This window comes from Cololabis saira, chromosome 9, assembly GCF_033807715.1.
Source record: "Cololabis saira isolate AMF1-May2022 chromosome 9, fColSai1.1, whole genome shotgun sequence".
NCBI lineage: Eukaryota > Metazoa > Chordata > Actinopteri > Beloniformes > Belonidae > Cololabis > Cololabis saira.
In genome coordinates this window covers 25,822,383-25,834,032 of record NC_084595.1, presented here as the reverse complement: position 1 = coordinate 25,834,032, position 11,650 = coordinate 25,822,383, and the positions used below count along the sequence as shown (strand labels likewise).

The following is an 11,650-nucleotide window of genomic DNA, read 5'->3' as shown; positions in this document are numbered from 1 at the left end:
ATATCAATCAGGGATCAGGTGAGACAGGAGTAACCCTTGAAGAAGAATGATATGTTGTGCAAATTAAATTTATATTACTTACCCTTCAGTGATGTATTGAAGGAGTAAGACACATCCTCTTTTAGATTCTGGACAACAAGGACATTAGTGTCCCCCAGGGAGAAGATGTTATGATGGACGACTGTTTTTCACACAACCGAGTGAGTTTGTTTAAAGCTGTGACAGCTTTGAGACTGACAATAATAATCCGGTGTCATTAATGACTCTTCAGAAAATAAATGCCACATCCTGGCCACTTAAATCTAATGTCCACAGCTTTGTTGCTGTTTTTCCCATTTATTCCCCCTATGATGAACTGAAGCTGAATGTCCAGCCTCTGGATGGGCTCTCAGGGACCAAGCAATTTCTCTTGTGGGCTAAGTTTTTTCACAGGAGAGCACTGTGGATACCACAAAAGGATATTCAAATAAGAGGCAATAATGGCATATTGTGGGAGAGATATTCACTAAAGTTGACGTGATAAAGGTGGTATCTCTTACAAATACAAAGAAAAAAGTTTATTTCGAGTCACTCTTAAACTCAGTTGTTTTGGTTGTCCTCCAGTCACTCCACACAGACACATTTCTAGACTGTTTAAACTGACTTTATTATTATTATTATTATTATTATTATTATTATTATTATTATTATTATTATTATTATTATTATTATTAATATTTATATTATTAATTTCCTTAAGAGAGTAGTTTTATTTCTTTTCTTTGATCTAATTGTGGTGATTCATTTATTTTCTAACTTTTTTTTTCTTTTCTTTTTCTTTGCCATTACAGTTTACAGTTTGTTCAAAATTATGTCTCCATAAGTTTCTCTGAATCTGGATCAAATTGTTATCAAAAGTATAAGAGTAAGAAAACAGCAAGGATGCCTCCAGGACATGATGCTGAGAAGAAACTTTTAGACAAGTCTGTGAAGGTTGGTGTGCAATGAAAATAACAACACACAGGAAATCTGAGGAGCTTCAGGATGACCTGGAGCAATGCAGAGTGGTGGTTTCAGTGCTGTAATGTGCACTGAACCAAGATGTACTTGATGGGGAACATCACAATCTGCATCTTTATTGAAAAGCTCAAAAATGCATTGCTAAAGCTGAAAAGCTTTTATAGGTAAGTAAGAGTCTTTTAAGTCTTGGGTCTTTCAAAATGAGAATGACACATACAATACCTCCAAACAACAAAGAATGGTTAAGGAGGAGAAGACAGATCAATAAGGTAGCAATGTCTCCTTACATAAATCCTTTAAACATTTGAGAAATCTGAATTCTATCTGAAAACTGCTGCAAAACTTATGGCAAGGTGGATTCATTTAATTCATAACCATAGACGATTCAAAGTCCTTTAAAATGTCTATACAGAATAGAACAAACATTTGGTAGATTAAAATTGATGTAAAAGTACAAAAGAATTTAAAAGAAGAAGTTTAAAATCAAAGAAAAGGCCTTTGGTTCCACATATTTGTGTTGCCACCAACTACTGCAGCATCAAACTTTTTTTAAACTGTTGTGGCAGAAATGTTTCCCTGATAACTTGGTTCCCAGAACTTGTTCTGAATAATTAGTCTTGTCAAACCTCTCCAGGTTTCTATTAAAACTTGGTGAAAAAACAATAAGGATTTATGTTAACCCATTATAAGTAAAGAAAGAACATGACAGCACTCATTAATCCCCACACTCACTCCCTCCTCTTTGTGTAGCGGCTCATGGTATTGAACTGATACATGGGGGAGTGAAATTTCCCATGTGTTTCTTGTCTTCACATCAGTGGGTTTCATTTCTTCATGTGGCCAGTTTACTACACCAGCAGGGTGCATGACTACTTTAAACTTTAAACTTTAAACTTTATTTATTTGTATAGCACCAACTCATGCAGTGTAAGTGCAACTCATGGTGCTTTACATACAGAGATAAAATAACAATCAAAAGTACAATTTAAAACATCCCATACGACCCCACCCCCCACGCATACACACACCCTCACTCACACTCATACACATGTGCATACACTCACACGCCCACACACACACACACACACACACACAATAAGTGGACTGGTGACATGGCTTAGCACTAACGATCCAGGTGAGGAAAACACTACCTATGGGTGGCCGTCCACACCGAGAGGCTCCACCGGCCATGACCACAAGGAGCATCGCCACAGAGAACCCCCCAACCCGGACAGACCAGGACAGACCCCACACAGAAGGTGGAGTCCCTCCCCCAGCTACCCAGGCCTGAGGGACCCCCATGACGACACCCCCATGGGCGGAGCAGACACACCTCCCAGTGTGGACGACCCCCCCTGAGGAAACACTGGAGCTAAAAACTAAAAGATTAAAAGAAAGTAAAAAATGCCTAAAAAGTGTAAAATTTTAGAAAAATCTATACAAAACTTAAGATGAATAATAAATAACATAAAATACAAAGTCACTCAAATGGATTAAAGGTTTAAAAAAAAAAAAAAAAAAACTGGAAGCGTACACGTGCTGATGGACCTGCCTTACCTCTTTTCAGCTACTTGGCTGTGACCACCTTCCTTGTAGTTTCCATTTGCTTGTGGGATCCCAATGTAGCTGTCCTAAACATTTGATATGTTACCCTCTGGCAGTTCAACGCCCCTCAGTTGTGATTATTTTACCATGTGAGGGCATTTATTTAGCCCAGATGACATTGTGATATCACTGCTGTTATACCCTGGTTAGGTGGATCAAAGACTCAGTGGACGTTCTTAACAGTTTGATATCATCCATGTGGAGGAGGTGGCTGGTGACTGCTCACTTTGGAACCAGTATTACTCACCACATTTTTTGCAATGATTTGACTGAGAGGATACAGAACAGCAATGGAGACAAAGAGGTTTAGACCACTCTTGATAACTTGTGCAGTTGGCTTTGAGTTAACCACTCTGGGTGGCATTCGTTGAATTCAGTTAGTTTCTTCAGCCACTTGGTGTGTATCATGTCCAGGCATCTCTCTCTCTTTCTGTCTCTCTACAAAACACTTTGAAGGGGTATTGTGATCGCTTTTTTTTAATGATTTTTAAATAAGCATCAACATACTGCCATGGAAAAGTGGCAGAAACTTCCCATGGGAAAAGCACAAAAGAATTCCAGCTGTGCCAAGGGTAAATGTTGTACTTTGAATTTCATTATAGTTGCTCTTGTTGATAAACTGGAACTTTATATGGGAAAGCAGATTGTTGTTTCTAAAAAATAATTTTTCTGTTGCATAATGCTTCTTTTTGGTTGCTTTGACACAAAGCTTTCTATATTTGTACATCAGCATTCAACTAAAACATGATTCCAGTATTAAGAATTGCCGTAGACAATGCACTATACTGAAAAAGAGCAAAAGAACAGAAAATAGTTTGACTGTTTACTTTATTCTTTATAAGCACATTATGTTATCACAAGGTTCGGTTTCTAAATGACTGTGTAGCTTTGACAATCCATGAATAAATGTCTATTATAGAAAGTGTTTTCTTGTGAAATAACTGTCAGCCTTACTGACAGTTGTCCTCTGAGCCCATCATGTCAATGCGAAACACTCATGGACTGCATACACTCCATTGTACACAGGAAACACTGTGTACAATGGAAGCACAAATAGATATACGTTACTCACTCTAAGAGGTAGGGAGAGAGGCAAATAAGGAGATCAAAGCTCTTTCTTCGCAGAAACCAGTTATCATAAAAGAACAGTTTGGCTAGAAAAATTGTCTGTTTTTACAATACCGCAAAAAATAGCTGTATGTTACATTAAATACAGTGCATTTATAGAAGACTTATGTTATTGTTGTTCAGACTTTCTCAGAGACAAAAGCAGTCTTTTGTTTTCTGGAAGCAGTTTGGTGATTGTAATGTTGCTGCATTTGCACTGAAAATCCAGCTGAGCAGAGAAGCATCTCTCTCTGGAGCAGGACATGTTCTCCTCGTCACTCAAGGGATTACTGGTGAGTAGCAGCCTTTGTGAACAGAAATTTTAGTTTTGATTTTTTTTTAAAAGAAACAATTTTGCAACAAACAAAAGTTGATAAATAGTTGCAAAAACATGTGGAGTTAATACACAACAGAACTTCAAAATTACACAAAGATACTGACTCCATGAAAGAAAATGAATTGGGGCCAAAATGAGAACATGCCTTAATTGTCATTTTTTAATTCTAAAACATAACAGTATCAAAACAGGAACACTCATGTTACACTTGCAGTAAATGCTGCCTCAGTTTTCACAACAAAATAAAAAAAAAACCCAACTGACTTGTATTTCACAGTGGGGCAGATTTTGGGGACATGTTCCAATCAAAACAGATATCATTGTGCTACCAAACAAAAATATTTGATGTTTTCTTTTAGGAATCAAGATAAAGTATGCTGACAATGTCTTTACCATCACTTTAATCCCCCCCCTCCCAAAAAAACAACAAAAAGACCTTCAACCATGTACAATGATCACACAGTTCCATCTTGTCCCAGGCAAAACAAACCCAGGCTCTCCACTTCCCAGAACTGATTTTTGCAGATGTGTTTCAAAAAGATAAAAAGCATCTGATGCAGCAGAGAGTATGTCTGAGGTATGTGCATGAAGAGAAAGCCACCAGCTCTCACACTCTGCCTTCCTTTTTGCTTTTTGTCGTCTGTCTCTCTCTTTCGAGTTTTTTATGTACACAAATATGCAAATTTGCAGCATACAGTGTGCAAACCAAATTATACTCACCATGCACGCACACACGCACACACACACACGCACACACACACACACACACACACACACACACACACACACACACACACACACACACACACACACACACACACACACACACACACACACACACACACACACACACACACACACACACACACACACACACACACACACACACACACACACACACACACCTAGAGAGCTGCAAGTGTATTTTAAAAGGAAACATTTACAACATGATAAAACGTGGACTGTTATTGGGCAGCCGTTTTATCGGATGGTTGTGTTTCCCCTTGGGTCTGCTTTGCTGGTGTCTCATCACTTCCTGGAGCGTCCTGTGGTCCCTCGCTGCAGCAGCAAACAAAAAAAGCTTTCTGAAGTTCTTCTACCATTGCTCTCTCTCCATCTTCCAGCTCTGCACTCTCCTGCATATCCCACCTGGGGAGCATGGAAACACACAACAGCAGGTGTTTTTATAGCAGCAAACACTTGACAGGGTTAACCTGAAACACAATCAGCAGAAAGTATTGACTCGCTATCCTATACATCGTTTCCATGCATTAGGACTCTACCACCCACCAGATCAGTGCTCCAACAAAATGCTGTTAGATGTCTGTGTTGGTTTTCAGTTCATATCGCGTATCAAGAGAAGAAAAGACCTCAGTGCTGGTTTAATTTAGACTCAGACTGAAAGTCAGTCAGACATGTAACAACAGTGTCACTGACTGTCTCATAATGCTGAGAGATGAATGGGAAGAATGAGAGGAAGGTATGTCAAATTGCAATCCTTTCCTAAATGTATGCAAACAGTTTTTATTTCTACTGTGGTGCCCGAACCAAAGCAAAGTGAAAAGAATAAATGTCCCACACTAGAGTCTCATTCAGGTCTCAAGGCCAGCTTACTGCCCACACTGTCATTGTTCACTGGAGGATAAGTCAACTGCTCAAGCATTCTACTGAGCCATTCATTAAAGAATGTTGTAACTGAAGGTATTTGTGAACTTTAGTAATGTAAAAAGAGGGTTTTATTCTGTTTATAAAGGTGCCACATACTACAGACCACCGAGGCTCTGCAGATCATACTTTTACTCTATAATTTCTCATGTGGGAATCTTTACCTCTTTATGTTTTCATGCTGTCTGAGTCAGCATCATGGAGTTTTACATTAATATAAACAAGTACTTCCACATTTCTAAGTTTTCACACAAACACACAAAGGGGACACACCAGACAATCGAAAATAACAAAAGACATTTGAAGAAAATATGCGCTTTTGGCTTTCTGCATGGCTTGATCTTCTTCCTGCCAGTCTGATTCTTGCCAAGGAAAAGTCATAATCTAACAGCTCCACTGTCCTCCCCGTTTGAGTGACTCAGTTTTAGGGAGAATTTGCTCTACAATCATGTTGCATCTCCATCCTGTTTAACCGTCTGCTTCCCCATCACATTTTCTAATTTTTCAAGGTACAGAGAGGCTTCAAGATGAGGACATCAAGGTTAGTCTTATAGTAATTCACTCAGCATTTCAATTGAATCCCTTGACGAGTGACTGTGGTCAATCAAATTCACTTGGAAAGCTGAAGGCTATCTTTGAGCCCCTGAATTACACTCCTTCCAAAGAAGAATTATATCAGTCCAACTGCAAATGATTGCATTTTCATTGCAATCTCTGGATCTCCTTTTATCCTGCCTCCCCTCCTCTTCGATTTCTCGCTATGGGCCATCCTCAAACATATACTATATATTCGTGCTTTATGGGGGGAAAAACACCAAGTACATCATACATACTATCTATCTTTGATGAAGTTTCAGCTGCTGTCGTCGACTGTTTCTCTCTCTCCCTCTCCATTTCTCAAGTACCCATAGTGATGTGGGGGAACTGTTTATATAACCGTGCATTCCCCCTCCACATGCACCTCTGGCCACGAAGTTTCCCTGCTTTGCTGGGTAAATTTCATGTCACTGTTCCTCATTTCACCCATTAAAATAAAGTGGACTGTCTCTCAAAAAAGACAAAAGAGCAAATGGAGAAGTCGTAGTGCAGGCAGATACGTCAGCCTATATTTTTTAAGAATGACATTAAGTCAAATCATTCTACCAGATAACCATTATGTCATACAAATACAAACAAAAGAAATGTCACACAGCGCACACAACAAGAGCAGGAAGCGAATGAGGGAGAACAGAGAGCTGGAAGAATGGCAGCCAATAAAGGAAGGAGCGAAAGAGGAAGGAAGACAGGAAGGTACGCTAAAGGTTTTTCAATGTTTAATTTTCAAATAGGATTAAGCAGAATGACATTTAGCTGAAGGTTACAGGCTCAGCATTGTCTTAGCTGATATTGATATGCAGGAGGCGCCCTACTTGTCACTGGGACAAACACTGTTGATGAATGAGAAGCCTTTCCCCAGGAAGGTGTTAAGTGCAAATTTGAAATGAGAGTGAGGTAGAGGTGGGAGAAAGAAAGAAAAAAAAAGAAAGCACTCACACATACACAGGAACACAGAGTGAATTACCACAATAGTTGCCATGTAAACTGCCACGAGATAATGTTGCCAAAAGTGTAAATTGTTACTTAAAGTAAAGGTTGCATTTTCGTTGAGGCTCAGCGCTCTTGCGCTGAGAAGGACCTAAAAAAAATACTCAAGGTGCTTTGATGCGGTTATCTAATTTCAACAACTACAGCACAACAGTGCCACTTAGAAATGCATAAGTAGGCTAAAGTTGACAGTAACTTCACTGTATCCTCATTTCGGCAAGTTTTCCTCTGGAATTTACATCTTAATAAGGGAAGTCTTACCCTTTAATTCTTATGGGTTCTGCTCATTTCTCATGCATTAATACTGGAGCTGCTGACTAGGCTCTTCCTCTGAATACAGAATAGGACACACATATTAAGTCTCATATATTTACAGGATTGATGCCACGGGAGATTGTCTCAGAGTGAGATGAAAAGGCTGGCTCAGATCTATTTCAATGTGAACATCAGTGTAAGCTGTCCTAATCACGGATGATGCAGACACAAGACAGACAGCATCTGTCCTGATTTTCAGCCGATAATCGGTGGGGATGTTCAACAAATTCAGACCATAAGCCTTGCTCAGGGATCATCAGACAATCAACTTACTAAATCTTTCTCTAAACACAGCACAAATTAAACCTGTGTAATGATCTTTGTTCTGGAGACAAAACTACAAAAAAAAGAATTTAAACTTTGGTAAAGATTTTTTTTTTAAGCAGTGAATTGTCAGGGAGTGAAGGCTGTGAAATAGGAAAAACAAGAAAACAAGAGCGGCAACAAAATAAAAAACTCAGAAGTGCAACAACTAGAATATGTGAAAGCAAGTGAGCGAACAAAAGACGGTGTCTAAAAGATCATAAGGGACTGTGGCCAGTGGTTTGATCCTGCAGCTGTCAGAGGGCTGAGTGGTTTCTCTCAGAGTGTTGGGTGTTTGTGCTGCACAGGGTGCCCTGCCTGCTCTGCCACTGGGACCTCTGTTTGTTTAAAAGGCGCGCCTGTCAAACAGAGAGCGCCACCGACAGCCAGACACTCAGCTAAATGACTCTGACAGCAGCCCTAATCAGAGGCTTTGCACATTGCCACAGGGTCTGGAGGATCCATCATAACCCAAGCCTAAATATTTAAAGTGCTAAACTTTCCAAAGGTCAGACCTTTCCATGCACACCAGGGTGACATGTGTCAGAGAAGTAGGAGGAGAGGAAAGACAAAAAAAAAAAAAAAAAACATGAGGGAGGCATGGAGAAACACAGATTTTGTTTGAATTTAATTTATGATTTTACCCTTATTAGATGCACTTTCAGTTTTTAAATCAGGTTAAAGTGATTTATTGTCATTGTTTGTCACATCTTCTAATACCAAATGGAAAAAAAGAATTAGATTATTGAATCATTACAGATATTGAATTTGTTTATTTTTACGTAGAAGTAAACCTTAGTTGGAGTTGAGACTGCAACTGTCGGACTCCACGTCTCCTGAAAACAGGACCAAAGACACATGAATAACTGAAGCTACCTGACTTAAATAAGTTTTTCAAACTCAAGCAGCTGCTTCCTGCTGACATCAAAGAGTTTATGGCTAGATACACATTAGTCTGTTTTGTTTGAAAATGAAACCACGTTGCATTCATATTAGTGCTTCAACACTCTGTCAGAAAAGATCTCTGTCCATGTTACACCACCGCAAACATGTATCACACAGCCATCTACGTTTACCGAGTTTATGCACGCGAGTGAAACTCAGCTGGAACCAACATTCGTTGTTGGCTGCCCATAAAATGGCTTTCCGGCACATTTACACATTTTAAGTTTTAGTAACTGAGAATTGAGCTGAATAACGGCTGATTCCAAGACAACACTTGCTGTACTGTTTCCACGCTGTTGTCATTAAGGCACATGTGTGAGCTATCTTACAATAATGCTCTTTTGATGTCGGGTGAAGGGAACAATGTGTAATGACCAAGAAAGGCAAATCATGAAGCGTTACAACCACAATAATGTGCAAAAGTCACAGCACAGCAGTTAAGGTTATCATTTCATCTCAAACTACAGTTTCTATTGTCTTTATATGAGGTAAAGAACCAGGTAAAACATGTCAAGAGTCACGCGACAAACTAAAAGAGAAGCATGAAATCATATTTAAAAAAACAACATAAAAGAACAGTTAGTTAGTAATGGATGTTTTGTATTAGAAACTAGTTCAACTCAGGCAATTGACAAGTTCACAATACAGGGCAGGAGGTCATTTCTGTGACTCAATTTCCATTGAGAAGCAAACATCCAATTCAATTTAGATATGTGCCTGTGTGAGGGCATAAGCCAGAGGGAGATTGTAACTGACAGCCATTGGACAGCTGGCTGGATTTGAATATTGACAAGACAGAGACTTGACAGAAAGGATTATGCTCTACCTTCTGACTTACTAGCCGCTACACTGATCCATTCTATTGTCAGATCAACTCAGTGTCAGATCTACAGTATGTCTGCGTGGTGTAGTGATGCCACTCAGTATTAGATCCTACCTGAGAGCCGTCTCAATACAAACTGATGTCCAATCAAAATGTACAATGCACTCAGTAAAAAGCAGCATGGACAAATATAGGCGATATAAAAGCAAACGTATTTTGAACATGAGACTGCATCTTTTACCGTTTGGTTGCTTTGTTCAGTGCACACAAAAGCATACAAGCAAATGCACACATTGTTTGCATTACAACTCATGTAAGCATGACACTACATCTGTGAACCTTGAATTTAATCTGTCTCAAAATTGGCCATTTTTGCTCTCGTGAAGACATTTTGAGCCTGCACCATTTTTAAATGTGAAGTGTGTTTGCATGTGTATGAGCATGTTGGTCAAAAACACTTTCTCATTCTTGTCAAACCACTCTCGTCTCCCACCAAGCACCCCTTCAACCCCGCCATCTCAAGGCGCTGTCAAGATCAGGCGAGTCAGTGAGCGTCTGATCAAAGGGCCTCGGTCAGATCTGTGAAGGCCCTTTGAAAGGACATCCACAGATACACAAGTTGACACGCTTTTTCTTGCTTGAGCACAGATGCACACCCAGGCTTGGAGGCATGCGTACACACGACTGCATGCACAGAGGGACACGCACAAACGTAACACTTCAAACACAGCGTGGTCTACAATTCAAAGTTCAAGCAAAGATAAGCCCAGAATATCAGAGGCCAACAAATGGCCCTTTCCCTTAATCATCATACGAAGCATCCGATCGACTTTTATTTGAAAGTGGAGGAAAAGAGAGGAAGATGAGTGGAGATTATTTTGACTTTGTGATATTTCAACTGAAAAAAAAAAATGGTGTTGAAAGTGTTAGAAAAGAAGAGACTTATCACATATACTCATGAAACACACACTTTTACGGGTGAAACAGATTGGCATGGATTAAACCATGTATATGCAGTAGTTTCGCTTCATAGCCGAGTTTAGTTGGAGAGTTATCGAGAAATGCTTGTAGGCTGGTTACCATGCACAGAGCGAGGACACATATTCCCTCCCTATTTTCAGTCTTTGTGCGTTGCAGGAGCCAAGTGTCAACCTGCTCCAGTTTCACACACTAGGAACAGATGTTATTCTGGTGTTGATATTTCCATTAACCATTCATTTCCATTAATAAGACCATTTAAAACAAACCATAACTCTTGTAGATTATTGTTTGACTATGGGTAAGTAATATTTGAATTTTAGGTTTAATTTATTTTATGTGATTCTGGTGATGAATGTGGTGCATCTGCTACAGTCAACATTATTATTTATTTTTTTCATTGTTTTTATTTTAAATAACTAAGTGGTCCTTTGTGCTATAAACATGCTTTCTTCTTTTTTGGAGGAAATACAATTTGATCACATCTCTCAAATCCTTTGCACGGCTGTTTCTAGCTCTTAAATATTCTCTCCAGTCATCCAGGGGAAAGTTTGTGTAAATTTGCAGTAGCTTAATTACTGAATAATTTAGACCATGCTCCAAATTAATGTAGACATTTCCATATTAATGTGTTTGCCTACTGATTCAACATTTATTTGTCCTGTGGACAGGAGGCTAGCAATTATCACAGCATTTCATAGCAGTTGTCCTAGTATTTCAGACATCATTAGGCTGCTTGTCCACCACAGTGTGACTGTGAGTACTTGTCCAGGGGACACAGTTTGGCACAAATCCTCAGACACACTCGCTGCTCTACTGTGGGTAAGACGTGTCAGATCTTGCTCCAGAAGAAAAGAGTGAGAGTGACTTGCTCATGTTTGGTGATGTCCAATCTAGTGACCTTGCTGCTTGTGAGTGCATTTTTATATGCAGTACAGTAAGCCCAATAGCAAATAACACACCTGCCACGTAGTGTCTGATGGTCAGTG

General features: G+C 39.4%; 1 protein-coding gene across 2 annotated transcripts in view; it reads right to left on the bottom strand.

Moving 5' to 3' along the window:
* Positions 1-3,430: 3,430 nt before the first annotated feature.
* Positions 3,431-11,650, bottom strand: part of kiaa0825 (KIAA0825 ortholog) — a 135,083-nt gene continuing 126,863 nt past the window's right edge. For both annotated transcript variants that reach the window (XM_061728959.1, XM_061728958.1), the window contains one exon: positions 3,431-5,197. In XM_061728959.1, the coding sequence (XP_061584943.1) occupies positions 5,014-5,197 (184 nt within the window). In that variant the 3' untranslated portion in view covers positions 3,431-5,013. The remainder of the gene's footprint in view (positions 5,198-11,650) is intronic.